General features: G+C 56.0%; 1 protein-coding gene across 1 annotated transcript in view; it reads left to right on the top strand.

The window, feature by feature from the left end:
* The window catches only part of ACO2 (aconitase 2), a 48,899-nt gene that overhangs the window by 23,885 nt on the left and 2,857 nt on the right, over positions 1-22,157 (top strand). The window contains exons 2-14 of the mRNA XM_029953518.1: positions 3,445-3,581; positions 7,614-7,872; positions 10,871-10,963; positions 14,228-14,386; positions 14,607-14,757; positions 15,914-16,018; positions 16,975-17,066; positions 18,043-18,148; positions 19,537-19,694; positions 19,852-19,925; positions 20,355-20,466; positions 21,472-21,594; positions 21,837-21,992. Of these exons, the coding sequence (XP_029809378.1) occupies positions 3,445-3,581; positions 7,614-7,872; positions 10,871-10,963; positions 14,228-14,386; positions 14,607-14,757; positions 15,914-16,018; positions 16,975-17,066; positions 18,043-18,148; positions 19,537-19,694; positions 19,852-19,925; positions 20,355-20,466; positions 21,472-21,594; positions 21,837-21,992 (1,725 nt within the window). The remainder of the gene's footprint in view (positions 1-3,444; positions 3,582-7,613; positions 7,873-10,870; positions 10,964-14,227; positions 14,387-14,606; positions 14,758-15,913; positions 16,019-16,974; positions 17,067-18,042; positions 18,149-19,536; positions 19,695-19,851; positions 19,926-20,354; positions 20,467-21,471; positions 21,595-21,836; positions 21,993-22,157) is intronic.

Genomic DNA, 22,157 nt, shown 5'->3' with positions numbered 1-22,157 from the left:
ATCTGACCTGAGCCGAAGTCGGAGGCTTAACCAACTGAGCCACCCAGGCACCCCTCTCTCTTTCTAAAATAAAATAAAAAGGGGTGCCTGGGTGGCTCAGTTGAGTGTCTGACTCTTGGTTAGACAGATCATGATCCCAGGATTATGGGATCAAGCCCCACATCGGGCTCTGTGCTGATCATGGAGCCTGCTTGAGATTCTCTCTTTCTCCCCCTCTGCTCCTTCCCCTGCCTCAAATTAATTTAATTTAAAAAATAAATAATAAAAAAGAAGAAAATAGGGGCACCTGGATGGCTCAGTTAGTTGAGCATATGACTCAATTTTGGCTCAGGTCATGATCTCAGTTTGTGGGGTTGAGGCCCACATCGGGCTCTGCGCTGACAGCACGGAGCCTGCTTGGGATTCTCTCTTCTTCTCTTTCTGTCCACCTTTTTCTCAAAATAATAAATAAATAAACATTTCAAGTAAATAAATAAAATTCTTTAAAAGGTGGGAGCTTAATGAGCATGTAAGCTGTTGGGGCTTCCTGAAAATGCTTCCCTTCTTGTTAGTGTCTGAACCTCAGCCATCCCGTGCGGCACGTTCCTCTTAGGTTAAACTTGAATAACATTAAAACCCCACTCCTCAGCCGCACGCCCCAGGCTTCACGTGCTCGGCAGCGCGTGGCCAGTGTGTTGGTCGTAGGGACCTGGGACCCAGCCGTCGTGGCAGGAAGTCCACTCGGCTGGTGCTGGCCGCTGTGCACAGATGTTTGGAAAGCAGAGCGCATCAGGGATTGAGCACGCAGTCATCATCCGTTATTAACAACAGACTTGATCTCCGTTCTGGAGGGGAGGCTCAGGGAGTTATGTAACTTGCCTGGGGCCCCAGCAGCTAAGTGGGTCCGCCAGGCTGGAGCCGAGTCCGGCTTGCTGCGCTGTGGCCGTGGTCACTCCTTGCAGGCCTCCGTTTCCTCACTTGGAAAATGGACCGATCTGGGAGCCGCATGGCTGGATGGTGTGCGGCTGAGGTGACGTAATACACGCAAGTGCTTAGCACAGTGCCGGCATCACTGGGCGTTAAGTATTTTTCTCTCACCCATAAATTGTGGTCTGTTTGGGAACATACTATGTTGTCTTTTTTCCCCCAGTCAGCATTTTTATTAAACCTACTTTTTTTTTTAATTTTTAAATTTTTTTATTTTCGAGAGAGAGTGGGGGAGGTGTGGAGAAAGGGGAACAGAGGGTCCAGTGTGGGCTCTATGGGCCTAATGTGGGGCTCGAACCCATGAGCTGCAATGTCATGATCAGAGCCGAAGTTGGATGCTCAACCAACTGAGCCACCCAGGTGCCCCAAGCCTCTTTTTCAGATACTGATGTACGTCCGTGGGTTGCTTACGTGCTCCCTTGGGATTTTACCTTTTCTCCACACCTAGTCATGATTACAGCTAATTGTTTTGCCTACTCTGGACCAGACACCAGCTATTGTTACATTTATTTTTTAACTTTTTAAAGTTTATTTATTTTGAGAGAGTGTGCATGCACACGAGCAGGAGAGGGGCACAGAGGGAGAGAGAGAACCCCAGGCAGGCTCTGTGCTGGCCGTGCAGAACCTGACTCGGGCCTTGAGCTCACCGTGGGATCGTGACCCAATCCGAAATCAAGAGTTAGACACTTAACTGAGCCACCCAGGCGCCCCTCTTGTTACGTTTATTTTTATTTGTAGGGAAACTTAAGCTTAGGATAGAAAAGAAAGATCTGTATGCGGACACTGGGAGGACACCTAAGATGTGTTGGCAAATAGGAAACGCAAGTTGCGGAACAGCTTGTATCAGTTCTCCCACAAGGGGCAATAATAGAAACTGTGCCAAGTTCTTTACGTAACCTCTCCTAATCCCCACAGCAGCTCTGTGAGGAAGCAAGTGCTCAGGGTAAATCAAGTCGGAGACTACTAGCCGCCGGACTGAGGCTCTGGTCTCCCCTGTCCCCGCCTGGCACCGGGGCCCCGCCGTTGCAGCCGCGGTCAGAGCGGTGGCCGCAGTATGCCGTGTTCTCCCCAGGCCCAGGCTGTTGAAAGTCCTTTACTGTGTGTCATTGGTTACCATGTCGGTCAGATAGTGAGGATCCCCTGCTGGAAGCCAAGGGTGGGCAGGTGGATGGGGGTGGTTGGCTGTCACTAATGAATGACCCGAACAAGAAATGGCAGCTGTGCCTTTGTACTGGTTCAGGTGCCAGCGTTGGTAGAGTTAGGATTTGAATGTTCTGGTGACATGAAGAAGGGCACCTGGGGTAGTGGCTTGAAGCTTTGCCTCAGTATGACCCTCTGCTCTAGACAGGGAGCGTCACCTGGAAGGGAAGCAGCCATTCCTTTCTCTGTGTCATTTTTGGGGGGGGGGTCCTTTATTCTTCCCTGATCACAGGGTACCCTGTGAAGGTTGTCACAGTTTAAAATTAACAGACCCCAGCATCACATTTATCTGTCACTGCAGAATGCATTGCCCCCACACTTAAAGGCTTAGGACAATAAACACTCTCTCTCACCGTCTCTGTGGATCAGGTTTGGGAGTGGCTTGTTGGGGTGGCTCCAGCTGGGGTCACTCAAGAGCTTGCAATCTAGACTTTGGTCAGGGCTTTGGACTACCGCGCCCTGGGAGATGGCGTTGGTTACTGGCAAGAAGCCTCAACTCCGCTCTACGTGGACCTCTCCCAGCACTGTTTCAGTGTCTCCACAACATGGTAACTGTCGTCTCCTGAAGCAACCAGAGAGAGCTGGAAAGAAGCTGTCCTTGTATAAGCAGCCTTGGAGGCCACATAGCCTCATTTATGCCTCTGTCTGGCCATTAGGAGGAAGTCAGTCTGCTGGACATTCAAGGGGGCCACCTTTTGGAGGGGTAAGGAAACCTCTGATGCTCACACATAGGGTTTTCCTCACTTTTCCATCCACTCAGTAACTACTCATCGAATCTCTGTTATGTGCCAGGTGGTCCAGACACAGAAATAAGTAAGAGCAATAAGGCTGATCCCAGCCCGCAGGGAGCATACTGTGCAGGTGGAGTATGGTGCAAGTGGAGTACTGTGCATGTAAAGTACTATGATTTGGACAGTGCGTCACAGCCTCGCGAGGACCTGCACATGTCCAACCTCCCAGGAGCCCTGTGTCATCACTGGCCAGTTACAGCCCCACCGCCTGTCTCCTCTGGGGCTCAGATGATGGGGGATTTTCTTAAGTTGATAGAACTTGACTTTGATCCCAGCAATTCTGACTACAAATCCCTTGCACTCTCTCCTGCCACGGGCTGTGTTCCTGTGGCTGCTCTGTCACCCTCTGTCTGAGAGGAGGACACGGAGGCTGCAGTCACTGGTGAGCTCTTGATACTTCCTTGCTCTTTTCACCACACACGCTGTCCTCTGGGGGGCGCCACCCTCAATACTCCACTGACACTTGCTGTTGTCTTTCTCCTTGCAGAAAGCCCTCGGTGTGCGGCAGTACCATGTGGCCTCAGTCCTGTGCCAACGGGCCAGGGTGGCCATGAGCCACTTTGAGCCCAATGAGTACATCCGATATGACCTGCTAGAGAAGAACATTGACATTGTTCGCAAAAGGTAAGGCTGCGGGGGCGGGGTGCTGTCGAGACCACCACAGGGCTGCTTCTGCTTCCTGCCCCTTCCGGGTAGCACAGAAGATGCTTGGCAGTGGATGGTTGGTGACAGTGGTAGGATCAAGACCTTTAGGGTACGACCTTCCCTGCTGAGGAAAGGCATGCAGGTGGGTGGTAGGCCTTGGCCTTCTCTGCCAAGGAAAGCTCTCTTACCAGAAGCCTGGCGATTTGGGCCACAGGGAAGGTCTCAGACACTCTGACATTGTGGCCTGAACCTCCCAGCCACCCTTTCCAAGACAGACTGTCCACAGGCTGGAGAAATATCTGTATTTCTTCTTCAGCTTGTAGTCCTGGAGGAGAGCTCAGGCTTGAGACCCAGAAGAAAGCCGAGGGAGGGTCTTGAGGGTATCTATTTTTCTGGGCCTCTCTCCTCGTTTGGTAAAATGGCAGCCACTTTTGCACTGCTGTCCTGTGTCCCGGGTCCTGGGCCAGCTGCTGGCGCTGGACGGATGACGCCACAGGAGGACCAGGAGTGCAGCTGGTGGTACGCAGCAACCAGCACTGCCCCTGGGCTCGAACCACTATAGAGAGGGCTGGGCACTCGCCCACCTGGTGGCCGTGACCCCGGGAGTAAGAACAGATACCGAGGATACCCGTTCACCGGCGAGGAGCGGGCTCAGGCGGAGCAGCGGCTTGCCCAGGGTCACACGGCAGCCTCCCTGCCCGCAGCGCACGGTCCGACCGCACTCCCTCGCTCCTCGCTGCCGCCCGCTTTGCTTCCTCTGTACCGATGTCCTCCCTTCCTCCCTTCTGTCTTGAGGGTAGGGACTGTTGGAGTCTTTCTCTCCAGCAGCCGCCCGCACGGCATCACCTAATTACGGTAAGGACTGCTTAATGGTCGTCAAGGACGGGTGTGGTAGTATGGCTTCCTTCTGGGCGCTTCACGCACGTCCCTGTCTTCTCGGCAGCCGCTGCAGGCTGCAGGTTGTATTACCCATCTCCCGTCTTGCAGATAAGGAAACCGAGTGTCAAATTCCTGGTCTGAGGTCCTGCATCTATTGAGTGGTTGGACCCAAACTCAAGCCAGATCTATCTGGCTCCATTGCCTCCGTGTTCTAGCATTCTCTTGGGTTTCGTCTAGGCCACGGATTAGAATCATCTTGGAAGCTTTTATTTATTTATTTTAAAAAAATTTTATTTTTAAGTAGCCTCTACACCCAATGTGGGGCTTGAGGCCGCAGCCCCGAGATCAACAGTCACACGCTCCATGACTGAGCCTGCCGGGCTCCCCGCCTCAGAAGCTTTTAAAACTACCGACACCCGGGCCCCGATCCCTGTTCTTCCCAGTGAGTTGGCCGCATCAGCACCACCTGGCAGCTTGTTAGAAGTGAGGCTATTCAAAACAGATCAGCGGAGGAAAATACAAGAATGTTTTAGAAGGCCAGGGGACTTGGGCGCCCTGGTGGCTCAGTCAGTTAAGCTCAGGTCATGATCTCGCAGTTCTTGAGTTTGAGCCCTGTGTCAGGGCCCGTGCTGACAGCTCAGAGCCTGGAGCCTGCTTTGGATTCTATGTCTCCCTCTCTCTCTGCCTCTCCCTGGCTTGTGCTCGCTCTCTCTTTCTCCCTCTCAAAAATAAACATATAAAAAAAAATTTAGAAGGCCAGGGGATTTGCAGAGGGACGCTTTCTCCACCCTCTACCCTGTGTTTGTGACAGAAGGAGCCCAGTTCTGTTCTTAGGAAACTAGGTCTCTGTCCTCCAGTAGAGCAGAAGGACAGATGGACGTAGAGGACCCACTTTGCCATCCTTAGTTAATCCTTGAGGAAATGTGGGGAAGAACATGTCCTTAGGCTTTTGTCATTGTCAGGCGTTTTGTACAACTTTGGGCATTTGTTGTCAAGGTCTTTGGTTTTAAAGCCCATGTGCTATTTTCGTCTCCCCTGGGGCCCAGAAAGAGGGGCCGTGCTCTGTGCAGTGAGTCACTGCCCGCGCCCCGGCCTCGGAGGTGCAGCCACAGAGCGGGGCAGGCTGCACCTCAGGCCTGTGCTATTTTTATTCAAGGTTTTCATGACAGCGGAACTTCGAGATTTTCTGAATTGCCACTTGCTCTGCCGTCTCCTGAAGAGCCAGCTCCTTAGGGAGCCCTTGCTCTTGAGGGTTAGATAACTGTGGGGGTGAGGGTCTAGAACCCAGGCCATCGAAAGGAGGTTTCTCTGCTTTCCCAGCAGAGGCCTCGTGGCAGTGGCAGTAACAGTAATGATAGAAATCGAACGCTTCCTGAGTCTCCAGGCGTCACGGAGGGACGGAATAGGGCAGTGTCAGCCGCGTGGACAGGGCGCCCAGCTGGCTCTGTCGGTGGAACATGCGACTCTTATCTTAGGGTTGGGAGTTCAAGCCCCACATTGGGCGTAGAGATTACTCAAAACAATACAAAACAAAACTGTAAAGTGCATGGACAGCAGAGCCACAGTGCTTGGCTCCTCACGTCCTGGCTCTACCACTCGCTAGCACGTGACCCGGGGCTGCGGCACTTCGCTGGGCTTCTGTGTCCTCATCGTGAGGCAGCGGTGTCGTACGTATGAGCCGTGCTGGGCGAAGAGGAAGTGCTGCGAGATGAGCCTGTGGTGACAGAAAGCAGGTCACTGGCTCCTTGGGGGATGTGTTCCTTATCTTGACTGTGGTGCCAATTTCATAGGTGTGTCAAGACTTAACCAAATGGTGTCCTTTAAGTATACGCACTTCATGGCGGGCCAGTGACACCTCAGGGAGGCTGTTTAAAAACAGGTGCTGAGGGGCGCCTGGGTGGCTCAGTCGGTTAAGCCTCTGACTTCAGCTCAGGTCAGATCTCAACGTTTGTGGGTTCGAGCCCCACGTCAGACTCTGTGCTGACAGCTCAGAGTCTGGAGCCTGCTTCCGGTTCTGTGTCTCCTTCTCTCTCTGCCCCTCCCCCTCTCATGCTCTGTCTCTGTATCAAAAAAATAAATAAAACATTTTAAAAAATTAAAAAAAAAACCAGGTGCCGGATGAACACCTGTGACCTGGTCCAGGCCGAGCCCCGGACTTAAGAGGCGGGGCGGTGAGCTCCTTGATTAGAGTGGTGGCTTTTCTGGTTACCCAGTGGGCTTAGTCATCGGGTCAGGGCTGGACCCAGGGCCCCTGGCTCCTTCGTCTGATACTTTTTTCTCTCCTGGCTCGTTGGGTGTGAGTGGAACTGCGCCCCTTCCCAGGAGGCCTCAGGTTTGGGAGGCAGAGGGTGAGGTCCAGCCAGGGCAGCTGTGGTGGGCAGAGGGGAGGCTGCTGGGTTGCATGGGCGGCAGCAGGGAGCCTCGGTGGGAGGTTGAGGGTTGACCTGCACCAAGCTCAGTCGGTCTGGGGGGAGGCTGGTGAGGAGGAGGCCGCCTGAGGCCTGGCAGCGGCATGTTCCTCCCCAGGAGCCAGGGTCGGGCTGCCACTTTGGCCCTGACGGGGAAGGGAGGGGTGGGACTAGGAGGCGGGGCTCACGGGGGGCTGGGGGCAGCGGTGCGGTTGACAGCCGTGCTGGGTGCCCGGCGCTAGACCAGGGGGGCTAATGGGAAAGGCTTCGGCACAGTAGTGTGAGCAGCAGACGGATGTGGGTTGGGGGCCCCTGGTGGGATCCTCGGTGTCTCAGGGGCTGAGGGCACGGGGGCGGTGGCCATGGACAGAGAATTAGAGGAAGCGAGACCCTGGCTGTGACGTGAGCGGTCCCCACCAGTCTGCTGAGCCTCCCTTCCCTCTTGCTTGTCTAATGAAATGACACGGATACAGTGAGGAGTAAATAGTGAGGCACACATGTGGTAGGGTTGGCCAGATACTACGTTGGACAGGCAGGGCCCCCTGTAAGAAGGCACCGTGCCCACCTCTGGTGGTGCTGTCGTTCCTTATTCATCAAGTCATCTCGGAGCACCCGCTGAGTGCCGAGTGCCGGAGGGACAGATTCGTGGCCACCCTGGAGGTTGCCACGGGATAGAGGGGCAGGCAGGGCACCGTGCAGCCGGCACCCCTCCCTCTCCCCGCAGATTGAACCGGCCTCTGACCCTCTCGGAGAAGATCGTGTACGGGCACCTGGATGACCCAGCCAAGCAGGAGATCGAGCGGGGCAAGACGTACCTGCGGCTGCGGCCCGACCGCGTAGCCATGCAGGACGCCACGGCCCAGATGGCCATGCTGCAGTTCATCAGCAGCGGGCTGCCCAAGGTGGCGGTGCCGTCCACCATCCACTGCGACCACCTGATCGAGGCCCAGCTGGGGGGAGAGAAAGACCTGCGTCGGGCCAAGGTGAGCCGAAGGCGGCATCGGTGGGGCGGTGGCTGTGACGTGGGACGAGAGGCAAAGCCCTGGAGCTTGGGCGTCACCTTCTAGTTCGAACAGGTTCTTTGGTTCAGCCTTTTTAAAAACATTTTTGCTTTTCTGACTCTGAAAATACCATTTGCTTACTGTGAAGATGTTAGAAAATCCAGAAGGCCTAAGAACAAACAAAACCCAAATCACCTTTAATCGTAACACATCGTAGGTATTTTTGTGTGGTCATTTTCTGTCACATTAGAAACAGCGGGCTGTGACACAGGCCACCCGTTGCTCCGCAGAGGGTAGTCTGCGGCTGCCGGCGTGGCCGGGCGCTCAGTCACACGCTTGCCGAGCCCCGAGGACCCCACCAGGGAGGCGGGCGGGTGGTGGTGCTCGGTGTCCATCGAGGCGGCTGAGGCCTGTGCAGTGAGGTCCCACGGCCGCATGGGGACATGGTTAGGGCCAGCGTCTTACCAACTGGCCACCTTCAGGGGCTTTCTTCTAGGAGTTTGCTGAATGCCACCCTGACTAGTTTTCTCCTTGAATTCCTCCCACCCTCCCTAATGAAACCTGTCCTGCTCCTCCCCCCAGGCTCTGCTTGGGGCCCCTCTGCGGGTGCCTCTGCCAGCTCTGGGCCTCCACCCCCCAGCCCCGCTCAGGGGAAGGGGCGCCCTCCCCAGGGCCGCTGGCAGGAGCTGAATGCTGGCAGGGCTGCCCTTGAAAGTGCTCCAGCTTCAGGGTCAGCGGAGCCCTAGAGCCATGGGAAACACGCAGCTTTCCCACTGGAGCCGTCTTCCCACCCTGGCCTGCCAGTTTGTGTCCTGGCTGCCAGTGGCTCTTCTGCTACTCGGCTGAAAGCGCCGTGTCAGCAGCAGTGGAGGTGGTCGTGGTCCAGGGGCTCCTGCGGTGCTGGGAGCTGGGCTTGGCCGGGAGTCGCCCCAGGATGACTGCCCACAGCAGGGCCACCCCTGCCTTCGGAGTCTGGCCCTCCCTTTATGGGTTCAGAATCTGCCTTCTGGAGATGAGATTCCCAGAATCAGTTATTTCAGGGCTCAGTCACTCATTTTTGACGAGTGTTTATTGAGCACTAACTGTATGCCAGGCGCTGTGCTAGATGCTGGGGATTTTGTGTGAACAAGACGGGGTCCCTGCCCTCATGAACAAGGGGGGAGACCGTTACACAAGGAGACAGTTGCCAGTTTGTATAAGTGGTCTGAAGGGACGACCTAGGACTGTGAGAGTGTAAGAAGGACACTCATTGTAGACCCTGGGGGAAGGACAGCCTCTTGAAGATGTGGTACATAAGCTGAAACCTGTGCAGATAAGCCGATGTTAACTGGAGGAAGAACCCGCTAGGCAGGAAGCAGCTGGATGCATATGCATTCGTGGAGTTGCAAGAAGGCCAGGGGGCTGGAGCTCTGGGTGGAAGAGAGGGTGGTTTGAGTGGGTGGGGGGCAGGCTCAGGGCCCTGAGGGCCGTGGCATAAAGAGTCCCCCTGGCCGGGGACCCAGAGAGGCTGAGGGACCTGTCCAGGGTCACATAGCCATAGACTCTGCTGTCCAGCTCTGTCCCCTGCCATGCCTGCCTCTTTACCACCGCTTGCACAGACGCAGGGGCACTCACGAGAACACAGCCACTGCCTCCTGCCCTTGGTACCCATGTTGTAAGTGACGGATTTGGAGGAAGAAGCTGGCATATTCATTTTATTAGTAATCAGAGGGAGATGGCTCTAGTGGCCCAAGTTTTTTGTGTGCTATTCTTTGGCCTGAGGGTCCCAGAGGGGCCTCAGACGGATGTGTGGTTGGTTGGTCTGGAGTTTAGATGAAGGGGGTGCATGGCCTTGAGGGTGTTTTACTGAAGGCCTGGGGGGCTGACGGTGAGTCCCTCTGCCTTGGGGCCCAGGAGCCAGCAGCTCTCACTGCCTCACGCCTCCTTTGGGACTCTGCACTCCGCCGTGGTCCCATCCCTTTCGTCCCTGAGCCTCCCCTGCCCAGGAGCGTGCCATGGCCTCCCGACAAACATTGGCCTTATGTCAGCCGTGCCAGGAGGCCTTCCTTGCCCACTGAGGAATTCGCCGTCAAATTCTAGGCAGAGTCTAGAACAAACTCATCCCGTTTTGTTGAAATCTGCATTTCAGAACGTGGTCCATTTGACAGTCTTTCATTTGGGGCCCATCAAACATATTACCAAGTATAGAGCACCTGCTACATGCCAGCTGCTCATGTTCTGAGGTGCCCTCTTCCCTGTAAGGGGAGGTAGCTTTATTTTATATTAGAATTAGCTCTCAGGCTATGTGGTTGCACAGGCCTGGTTTCAAACCCTGGGATTCAATTCTGGGATCTCTAGCAAGTTAGTTCACCTTTGAGCCTTGGTTTTTGCATCTATAAAATGGCCTTGACGACAGTGCCTTCCCTCTTTCCTGGGATGGATTGTGAGGATGTTCAGGGCATCCACCTAGCGTCCAGGGTTCTGCCATTGCCTCCAACGAGGCGTCTGAGGCTTAGATACAGACACTCCTTGCCTGAGCCACGTCGGCACTGGAATGTCTACTTGATCGCACTCTTTCCCTTTGACAGCCCCTTCCCCCAACGCCATATCCCAGTTAGATGGTCCTATTGGCTGTGCCCCTCACTGTTGCCCTTGGCTGAGGACTTGAGTGCCAGAGGGACCCTTGGAGATGACGTAGCTGAGTTCCTTCTACAAATAAGGAGACCGAGATCAGGGCAGGGAAGGGGTTGCTGCAGAACGGCCCCCTGGCCAGGTGTCACAGAACAGAACCGTCCCTGCTTCCTGGCTTTTCTCCCCAGACCGGCCGGCTGAGACTGGGCCAGCATCCAAGCCCTTTTGGAATTATTTGCGGAAGCGCTCCAGGAGAGGGCGTGACTTCACAGCGCCAGCATTTCAGAGGCAGGGGGGTCGGTGGGAAGCCAGGGTCGTCCCACACACAAACCGTGTTACTCATGCTCTGCTCATTGATTTGTCTCAATAGGACATTAACCAGGAAGTGTATAATTTCCTGGCAACTGCAGGTGCCAAGTATGGCGTGGGCTTCTGGAGGCCTGGCTCTGGAATCATTCACCAGGTAAAGCAGGGCTCGGCCTGCCCTTCTGGGGGAGGGGACCTGAGGGAACCAGGGAGCATCTCCTGGCCTGCAGGACCGAAGGCCAGAGGCTCGGGGGGGGGGGGGGTTGTATTATTTTTTGTGTTGGTTTTTTTCCACAAGTGTTAGTTATTCCTTGTTGTGTGATGCCCAACGTTTGATGGGCACATTGTGTGTGCCAGGCACTGGACTCCGCACTCGACGGATACTAAGTTACTCATTGATCACCACAACTCTGTGGGGGCGGGTGGGCTCATGATCTACGCTGTGTAGATGGAGAGACTGAGGCACAAAGGAGTTAATCCACGTGCCGGGGACAGCTGGCCGACCCAGGAGTCTGGCCCCGGAGCCAGTGCTCCTCTCCCGTGCTGCCGGCGTGCCTCCCGTCACACCGAGGGGCCTGCCCTCCTCAGCGCATGCAGTGCTCCTCGGGGTTTTCTGGCCCCTTCGTGGTGCTGTGTAGGTTGGAGGCACCTGAGGTCACGTGGCTGTGTCCGCCAGTTCCGGAGTCTCCTGAAGGATGGATTTTCTTTCGACGGGCGATTTTGTGTGCGCCTGTGTTTCTGAGGAGGGAGGTGCTCAGCTTTCATCCAAGGGTGACTGGGGGCGGGGGGCACTGGCTGGTCTGCGTGTCCATTTGCCATCCGTCCTGGACGTGTGAGACCTGCCTCTTCGCACCTTCCCAAGGTGACCCTTCTCCTCACCTCCAGCCCTCTTTCAAGGTGAGCTGAGCCAGGCTGTAATCCGACCCAGCGCTCCCAGCACTGCCCTGCTCTGAAACCAGAGCCACGAGTCGTTGCTCTGCCCTTTCAAAACATTGCCCTTGCCAGGAGGGGACTGCCTGCAAACGGCAGGTCGCGTCGGCCTGAGGGGCTAGGGAGCCTCTCTCCGCAGCAGGGCTGGGGAGTCGGCTGGATCGAGAAGGGCTCCCCAGTCCCAGGGTCCCCCTTTCTACCTCATTCCAAATACCCGGGCCTTTCTGGCAGGTTGTGGGCCGAAGTTTGGGGCTGAGTGATGGCAGCTCACACCTGCCTCCAGCCACCTGCTAAGTGTACAGCCTGCTGGATTTGTTCCTTTAAAAAGAAAATCCCCAGGAATCATGTGATCTCTGTGCAGCTTTGCTTTTCTCTCCCCCTTGATGTCAGGCCATCGGCAGCTTTAATCTATTAGACAGTCTACTACCGAACCTTAACCCCTTCCCATCCGCCCTGAGTGGCCTGTGCCCAGGCCCGGCACGGCCTTCCTCCTCCACGTCTCTGCCTCTCGGTCACCTCTGCGAAGCCCCCTGGTCCTTGCTGGTGCCCGGCATTGGAGCCCCCTTATGCGATCCTCTGTGGGACCCTTCACATGGTGACCACAGGAGGTGCCAGGTGCTTCCCACACCAGACCACGTGCTCTGGGGACAGAGACCGTGGCTTATTTATTCCTCTCTAGCTCCGGGCCTGGGGCCAGGTGGCTGCAGAGTGAGTCCTCGGCATGCACGTGTGTTGTGCAGATGGAGGCTGAATTTTTTTTTTTTAAGATTTTATTCTTTTAAATAAGTCCTACACCCAGCATGGGGCTCAAACTTAACAACCCTGAGATCACGAGTCACATGCTGTACCAACTGAGCCAGCCAGGGGCGCCCCAAGGGTGGCTGAATTTCCAGATTTATGTTCTAAATCTTAGTCCAGACTAAAGTACACTAATCCCACCCGCACCGCCATATCTGGCTGACCGCAGAGGCCCCTGTCAAAGCCAGCTTCGTTGTGACACTTTCCTTAGCATAGACCCAAGGTCCCTCTCCCTTTTGGACATGGGCCATGTTCGTGGTCTGTACTGTGCAGAGCACACTGAATTCTGTGTGTCTGCTCTTCATGGATCAAACTTTTAGCACCTTGAGGCGCCTTAGAGATTAACTAGTTCTATTTTATCTTATATATTTTTTAATGTCTATTTTATTTTTGAGAGTGTGAGCGGGGGAGGGGCAGATAGGGAGACACAGAATCTGAAGCCCATGTGGGGCTGAAACACACAAACGGTGGGTCATGACCTGAGGCGAAGTTGGATGCCCAACCAACTGAGCCACCCAGGCGCCCCGAGATTAACTAGTTTTAAATGTTCACTTGTGGCGGGGGCAAGGAGGCCCGAGACATGAAACAGCTGAGCAGTGTCCTGTCCAAGAGCTGTTTGTTCAGGGTTTCCTCTGTGTTGGCCTTTTCTCCCAGCCAGCCGCCGCCCTCCAGGTCTTCTAACTCTGCATTCCGAGAGTCAAGACCACTGGCACCTCGCTGAGGGTGCTGGGAGAGGTCTGGGGTTCCCATTACAGTCCACGGAGCCTGCCCACCGTTTAGTCAGGCCTGACCGTTCATGGAGCCTTTCTCGTCTCTGACCTCCTTTGCCCTTCCCGACATCCCAGTGTGTGCTACAGAACAAGTAAGAGTGAGGCCTCTCCCAGGAACTATGACAGCTTAATATACATGATCTCTCTGAATTTTCACCAAGGCGAGCCCTACTGGCTACTTTGATCCATGAGTAAACAGGCCTGCGGGGTGAGGTGACTTACCTGAGGTCCCACAATGACCAGTAGGCGGTGAGAGCTCCGACCAGGGGTCCCTTGGCCGGGGCTTTTCCGTGGGGTGCTGCAGCCTTAGGCGCCTGGATGGGGGGCCACACTATGATAGCTGTACCTCTGAGTCATATATTTGGGGGAAATGCTCGCGGCCAGCGCCTTCCCGGCTAGGAGTCCCTTGATGAAGGAGCTGCGGTAAAGCAGGAAAGGTGAGGAGGAGGCAGGGTGCCATCTTCACAAGCGAGTCACTTCAGTTCTCTAAAGCCCCTCCAGGCCCTGGGCTGGGAGGCATCGTCCACACTTCCTTTCAGGTCAGCAGCGGAGCTCCCCAGCACCTCCTCGCGGAGACCGGAGCCGGGTCCTGAGGGAGGTGTCCACTGCGAAGCCCAGCAGGCAGCCACACTTGTCCCGGGACACACTCCCTGTCCCAGTTCATCCGGCTCCCACCGCGCTCTCGGGTCCTCGGGTCGAGGCGGTGCGCGTGCTCTTGCCGCCGTGCTGCAGACACGGGCACTGAGACGCGTGAAGGCACTCACGAGCCCAAGCCAGATGGTCCGGGACTGTCGGGGCTGTTCGGGCCCAGGCCCCCCAGCTCCTGAGCCCCTGGCCCTTCCAGCCACCCCCGAGGCCATAGTCCCCACCTCTCTTCACTGTTGAGACGGCTTGTCAGCTGAAGATCTTGGGTTCTTTTTCAGATCATTCTGGAAAACTACGCATACCCTGGGGTTCTTCTGATCGGCACTGATTCCCACACCCCCAATGGCGGCGGCCTGGGGGGCATCTGCATCGGAGTCGGGGGTGCTGATGCAGTAGATGTCATGGCTGGCATCCCCTGGGAGCTGAAGTGCCCCAAGGTGAGGAGTGGGGAGGCGCTCTTTCAGGGGTGGTTGGTGGGGACAAATGGGAGCCTGTGAGACCCAAAAGGGATGAGGGAATAGTTCAGACCCCAGTCTCTTCAGGGGAGGGGCTGGGGCAAATAAGCAGAAACGGGGATCCCAGCAGGCAGACACTTTGGCTTCCCAGCTGGAACGTGGCACACGGCGCCTGTAACCGTGTCCCGCCCCTCCTACTCAGGTGATCGGTGTGAAGCTGACAGGCTCGCTCTCCGGCTGGACCTCCCCCAAAGACGTGATCCTAAAGGTGGCGGGTATCCTCACAGTGAAGGGCGGCACGGGCGCCATTGTGGAGTACCACGGGCCCGGTGTAGACTCCATCTCCTGCACCGGTGAGGCAGGCGGGCGTGTGCTGCGGCCTGATGGGGCCAGGAGTGGGTCCCTGGAACCGTCATTGTCCTTCCCCTGAGTACCCATCCAGTCTGGGGACCAGATGGACACCGGGAGGTGGGGGGAAATTAGGTTCCTCTAGCCTAAGAGTCTAGGTTACTCCTCCGGGGGCGGGCAGGTGCCTCCCTGAGGCCATGCAGAGTTAGGGGCCGAGCCAACCTCGGCTGCCGTGGCACTGCGCTGCGGGGGGTGGTCCAGAAAGGGAATCCCAGAGAGGTTGGGGGTGGGGATGGACTGGGGAGTCCCAGCCAGGGCTTCAGTCACAGAGCAGCCCCTGCCCCACATCTTCCCTGGAGCCTCGCTCACTCTCCTTGGATTAATCACCTAGTAGGCTCTGAGACCAAGTAGCAGCGGGCCCCTTCCCCTCATCACTCCACGTGATCTTGGCTCAGTGCCTGGGCCCTCCGGAGTCAGGGAGACCTGGAACAAGCCGCAGGGATGGTCTGGTCCAGACCTCCCTGGTGCCAGCTCCACGGCGGCCGCCAGGGCTGCCCTCGCACCCCTCCAGAGACCGGGGCTCACTCGTACAGGCAGCCCTTACTACCACTGGACAGCTCAGTGCTGAAGTTGAGAACAAGCCTGGTCCCATGTCCCAGCAGCCCCACAAGACAGGATATCCCTAAGCTCCCCAGTCCTGTGTGAGGCTCTGTGGTCGGACCGGTGGACATCTTTCCAGTCTTACTACTGGAAAACCTGAGACCCAGAAACATTTCCACATCACACCGTGGTGCGGCTGAAAGCGGGCGCGCCTGGATGCCAGGCAGATGGACCTAGACCTGAATGGCAGCACCCACATTTCCTTTACGGCCTCTGAGCCAGTTCCCTCACCTGCAAGATGGACATGGTAACGGCTGGGACAGCCAGGCCCGGAACTAGAACCCCGCTGGTAGGGGCTGAACTTCCGTGTTCTCTTCTCTGGCCCTGGTTTTAACTGTGGACCACAAGGGCCGAGTCTGCTTGCTGCCACTAGATGGCTGCGTGAGCGAGGGAAGGAGTGACCCCAGGTCCCTGGTGTGGAGATGCGTGAGCACACCTGGCAGGTGTATGGGGCCCATGTCCAGCTGCTAGGCCAGCCTCACCAGCTCTGTTTCTCTACAGGCATGGCGACAATCTGCAACATGGGCGCAGAGATCGGGGCCACCACGTCGGTGTTCCCTTACAATCACAGGATGAAGAAGTACCTGAGCAAGACAGGCCGGGAGGGTGAGCGGCGGGGGCACGGCAGTCCTCCGAGCTGGCCTGTTGCATGGAGACCCTTGAGCTACACCTTTCCCTTTAGGGCAGAGGTCTTTAATCTCGTGTTTCCAGATTGGCTTTAGAGGCCCTGAGAAGCCCCCTGAGGGGTAGGAAGTGTGTGTTACTGTCTCTGAGTAGCGTGTCTGCAGCTCTCACAGCTTCTCAGAGGGCCTGGCATCTGAGTTTGAGATCCCCCTGCCTTGAGACTGGCATTTAGTTTCAGCTAAAAGGAGGGCCACGTCAGGGGTGGTTTGGGTCTGGTGTCTGGTGCCCCCCTACAGGAAGCTCCAGGAATGACACAGATCTGTTTATGATTCTTGCCCAGGAGAAGGAAAAAAAACCACTTGGAACCAGAACCACTTTCCCAGCCTCCCCCACAGTTTCCCTGAGGTTCTAGCTTGGCTTCTTTGAAGCTCAGAGGAAGAAGTAAGGCCTATGGGAGGGATTTTTGGAGCCTCTGAAGGGAGATGAGCAAGGGTGATTGGTGGAAGCAGAAGGAGGGGGTCGTGGGGAGAGCTTGTCCAGTTGTGTCCAAGTGCTGAGTACATGAAGTCCTACCTGGAAGTCCCGTCCTTCTCTTTCATTGTTAAGTAACTTCTCCTTCAAAACTCAACACTTCTCATCTCCAGGAAGCCCTCCTGACCTTGAACCTTGGTTGGTGCGTCTGTGTCTCTGTGTGTCTGTGTTGTAGCATAGCATACCAGTTCATTGATAGCTCCTTCATTAGATTACATGCTCCTTAAGAGCAGGGACTGTGTTCTATGATGTTTTCATTGTCTGCTCAGTGTCCAGGGCCCGGTTTAACAGGTGCCAGGTAGCTGGCTCCGATGGGTGGGTGGGTGGATGGCCAATCGGTTGGTCAGTCTGTCTCAGGACCATTATCTGTTCCACTTGCTTTAATCTCCTTCCCTTACTGATTTCAGACATCGCCAAACTAGCTGATGAATATAAGGATCACTTGGTACCTGACCCTGGCTGCCATTATGACCAACTGATTGAAATTAACCTCAATGAGGTAAGGAAGGCGGTGGGACCAAGGAATTTCTGAGGCCGGGCCACTCAGGCCCCATCTGGGGACCCCTAGTGGGCCTTGCCTGCACACCCAGGAGAGTTTGGGCGCCTTCAGTTCCCTAGTGCCCCTCCACACTGCTGCCAAAATCAGGCTGCGGTCGGGCTGGAGAAGTGGCTGTGGCTGGTGATTCAGAAACTGGCTCAGTTTGCCTCCACCTCAGCACTAGCCAAAACCACGATTTTGCCCTGGAGTTTGTTTTGTCAGAGTTCAGAGGTCAAGGCCCAAGATTCCCAGGCCTGGGCAGGGTCTGGCACCCTGAGACTGGAAGGCCAGAGGGAAGGCAGGCTGGAGGAGCAGAAGCAGCGAAGTAAGAGTGGTTGAGGGTTTAGGCCCTGAGGCCGGTCTTCATGAATTCAGATCCTAATTCCTGACTCTGCCACTTAAGCCTGTGACCCTGAACAAGTTACTCAGCCTCTGTGGGCCTTACTTGATCACGTGTAAAATCTCAAGTGGCCATGCGACCTGAATGTTCCAGTTCACATAGTAATAATTGAGAGCAGTGTGTGCCGGACACTTTGCTAAGCGTTTGCATGTTTTGGTAAATATTCTCACAGAGCACCTGGCTTTAGGTCCTTTTGTCATAAGATTACAGAAGCATCACATTGTAGGAGATAATGGCCTTACGAAGTTGACCTCCTTGACTTATCGCATGCCTTTGCCACCTCCTAGCTCTGTGACCTTGAGCAAGGCACGCATTCTCCTTCATCGGCAGAATGGAGGGGAGGAGATACCAGCTTCATGGGGTTGGAGGGATCCTGGAGCTGGTGCTTGGATAGAGCCCACTGCTCAGGTGTTTCCTGGGTTGAGATTTAGGCCGTAAGTCAGCCTTCCGGGTCCTCCGTGAGGACTTGGCTGAGTGGGGGTCAGGCAGCCTCCGAAGAACAGATTTGACCTCTCCCCTTTCGCTCTGTTGCTTCAGCTGAAGCCACACATCAACGGGCCCTTCACCCCCGACCTGGCTCACCCCGTAGCGGAGGTCGGCACTGTGGCAGAGAGGGAAGGATGGCCTCTGGACATCCGAGTGGGTGAGTGCCTTCCTCCCTGTGGGTTCCGCGGGCCTCCGACCAGCGGGGTAACCGTGCGCTCGCCACGGAGCGCTTCCCGACGGTGCCAGGCACCTTCTCGAATAGTTCCTTCCTAATGGCTTTTTAAAAAATTACCTTTTGGGGCACCTGGGTGGCTCAGTCGGTTAAGCGTCCGGCTTCGGCTCAGGTCAGATCTCACGGTTTGTGGGTTCGAGCCCCGCGTCGGGCTCTGTGCTGACAGCTCACAGCCTGGAGCCTGCTTCGGATTCTGTGTCTCCCCCTCTCTCTGACCCTCCCCTGCTCGCACTGTCTCTCTCTGTCTCTCAAAAATAAATTAAAAAAAAAACATTTAAAAAATTTTAAAAAATAAAAAAAATTACCTTTTTTTGGTATAAAAGAACACATGCTCACTATAGAGCATGTTGACAAACAAAATGAATTTTAAAGGTTCCGAATCTTATCCCCCAACCGGAAGCCAGCCTACGAGCCCCTTGACGTACACTGTTTGCACATGTGTACATGCCTACGTGCGTCTGGTTTTGCTCTACAAACATTTCTTCATCGCAGCCTCGTTGCCTGATTTCACTGTACGTGCTTCACATGGAAGGTACGCTAGCACGTTGGGGTGACAGGCACCTGCTCCTGTCACAGTCCAGTGTGAGTGGAGCACGGACCCTGAAGCCAGGTGGCCTCGCTTGGAAGGAGGCTCCGGTGCTCCCAGATGGGGGACTCTGAGCAAGTTCCTTGACCTCCCTGTGCCTTGGTCCCCTGTCTGTAAGATGAGGGTGAAGCGGTACTTACCCACTAATGACGCTGGGGGAGGGGACGAGTTAACACGTGCGAAGAGCTTCCGTTGGTGTCTGACCCGAGACCAGCGTCGTGTAACGTGCTCACCCGCAGCAGAGTAAGCGAAGTTTTTAAGACATTGGTGATTTATTAGCTCAGCACTTTATTCCTAATTAAGAGAAACTGTTTTGATTTCTGTAAACAATATGTGATGTCCTCCAGTTTTTACTTTTGAAAAACTATCATGGACTTTTAAGAAATAACTCTTTTTTCCTTGATTATAAAGCAATTTAAAAAACAGGGAATACTCAAAAGTAGAAGAATATTAGTGTCTCCTAAAAGCCGTCATCCGGCCGCGGTCATTCTGGAGTGAGCCCTCTGATTCGGTGTTCGTGTCACTTCACTGGCGCGCCGTCTCGCTTGAGTGGCCGGGCCACGGAGCAGCCTGTCCTCTATTGTTAGACAGCTGGACCACTTCCAACTGGTCTCTAGAGCAGCCCCAGGCCCAGCACAGTTGGTGAACTCTTGACCAAGTCTGGATAGTTGCGGTCAGGTGGCGACCTCTGATCTTGACCCGTGGCCTCACTACCCACAATGCACAGGTCTGATCGGCAGCTGCACCAACTCCAGCTATGAGGACATGGGGCGCTCGGCAGCCGTGGCCAAGCAGGCACTGGCCCATGGACTTAAGTGCAAGTCCCAGTTCACCATCACACCGGGCTCTGAGCAGATCCGGGCCACCATTGAGCGGGATGGCTATGTGAGTGCCCACACCCCCAGCCCCTGGCTCCCCCTCCCCACCGCTGAGCTGTGTGGCTTCGGGCAGGACAAGCCACAGCCCTGTCAGCCGGCTTGGGGACAGGTACTCCACCACTACCCCGGGATTCTGGTACAGTTCCCTTTTTCCTCCTCCGCAGGCACAAATCCTAAGGGAAGTGGGCGGCATCGTCCTGGCCAATGCCTGTGGCCCCTGCATCGGCCAGTGGGACAGGTGAGAGGTACACCTTTGATGGGACAGCCCCTTGGGGCCCGGGGTACGGGGCCCCAGCTGTTGAGGGGTAGTGGTTACTGGGGGGGGGAGAAGAGACTCGGCCCCAGGCCTCTAGCTCCAGGGGCTGTTGCACACTAGAAGACTTTCCCAGGCAGGACTGGAAAGTGGGGCTGGAAGCAAGAGGAAGAGCCCTGCCTCGAGACTGACTGGGCCCCTGGCTCAAGGCAGATGCAGCCAGGGGCCCGGACGGAAGCATCTGAGAGAGGCAGTGGCCCCAGGGCAGGAAACTCAGGCCTCGGTCTGGGCTCTCCCCGTCTTCGGTGCGGGCTCAGGTGATCTCCCAGGCTCCCTCCCGCTCTGTATGCGGGAGTCCCAGGGAGGAGGTGACTAAGGCAGACATGCTTAACCCTGTCTCCTCTGACCCGTCAGAAAGGACATCAAGAAGGGGGAGAAGAACACAATCGTCACCTCCTACAACAGGAACTTCACAGGCCGCAACGACGCGAACCCTGAAACCCATGCCTTCGTCACGTCCCCGGAGGTGAGGCGGCTCAGCCCGGCTGTGGCCTGGGACTGCCTCTGGGGCGCTGCCCCTGGCTGCTCAGTGGGGCAAATGGAGTCTGGAATGGGGCGCCTGAGCTGTGGGGCTACCGAGGGAGCACTGGCATCACAGAGCAAGAGGTTGTCTGGGCAGAAACCAGAACCACGGGGCTCAGGCGTCCCACTCCCGTGGTGCTCCCTGCCCGGACCCCTCACGTCCCAGGAGCCCCAGGTGCTTGTTCGGCCCAGTTACGGTCATGAGCAGGAGCTTGGAGTCACTGCCCAGGCCAGACGCCAGCCCTGCCGCTTCCTGGCCAAATGGGTTTGGCCAGGTCACTTTCCTTCTCTGTGCCCCCAGTCCTCTCGGGATTACATGAGCAAGTCTGGAAAGCAGCCTCTTGCGACAAACGTCCACGGAGCCAAGTGCTCCCAGCCTCAGCCACTGTCAGCGCATGGCCAGTCTTTTTTGTCTTTTTAAAGGAGTATTCCATAAATACTTTTACTTGCTAAAAATGAGCGAAGAGGTGGTGCCTTCCATTGCTTCAGCTGCCCTTTTTTAATGCTAAATTATTTTTGAGAAAAAGACAATGCAAGAGGAGGAGGGAGGATCAGAGAGGGAGAGACAGAATCTGAAGCAGGCTCCAGGCTCTGAGCTGTCAGCAGTGAGCCTGAGGCGGGGCTCGGATTCCATGAACCACAAGATCATGACCTGAGTGAAGCCAGACACTCAACCAACCGAGCCATCCAGGTGCCCCGTCAGCTGCCCATTTAGGAACATTTTTGTCACAGCATTGTTTCTGTCATGCCCCTGGGGAAGGCACTGAGGTCCAGGCCCAGTGGCCCGCTCTCCCAGAGATATTCTTGCAGTATTGGCCTCTGTGGGGAGGACTTGACTATGGAGATCTCACATTATGTGGGCTCTTCTCTGGTTATGTCTGGGCTCCTGCTAGGGTCGGGATGGGAGTGGCGTTTGGTACTAACCAGCAGTGGTCCATCTCCATTCTAGATTGTCACAGCCCTGGCCATTGCGGGCACCCTCAAGTTCAACCCAGAGACCGACTTCCTGACAGGCAAGGATGGCAAGAAATTCAAGCTGGAGGCCCCGGATGCAGACGAGCTTCCCCGAGCGGTGAGTAGGCACTGGCACCCGAGCTATTAGCTGCTGCGGGCCTGCCTCGGGCCCCTGCCGGTTGCTGTGTGGCCAAGACACTCCTTCCCAGCATGCCAGCATCCTGGCCCTGCCCCCCGACCCCCAGGGCAGGCAGGATGGCACAGTTAGAAAGAATGAGGCAGCTCTGTGTACTAGAAGGGAAGGTATGGGGCATATAAGAACCTGTCCACATGAGGACATGTCCCTGTGTCCTCCTGCAGGAGTTTGACCCTGGGCAGGACACCTACCAGCACCCTCCCAAGGACAGCAGCGGGCAGCGAGTGGATGTGAGCCCCACCAGCCAGCGCCTGCAGCTCCTGGAGCCGTTTGACAAGTGGGATGGCAAAGACCTGGAGGACCTACAAATCCTCATCAAGGTCAGCGACACAGGCGGGGGATGGGGGAGAACAGTCCCAGCCTGTCAGGGGCCCTCCCCTTGGCAGCAGGAAGGGCTGTGAAACCACGTGTTGTCCCCTGGGGCCCCAGGGAGGAAGGTCAGGACCAGGGTGGGGGCAGGGAGGGAGGTGTGGCTGCCGAGAGGG

This window comes from Suricata suricatta, chromosome 10 (genome assembly GCF_006229205.1).
Source record: "Suricata suricatta isolate VVHF042 chromosome 10, meerkat_22Aug2017_6uvM2_HiC, whole genome shotgun sequence".
NCBI classification, from domain to species: Eukaryota; Metazoa; Chordata; class Mammalia; order Carnivora; family Herpestidae; genus Suricata; species Suricata suricatta.
Note: the sequence above shows the minus strand (reverse complement) of the source record. Positions and strands in the feature narration are given on the sequence as shown.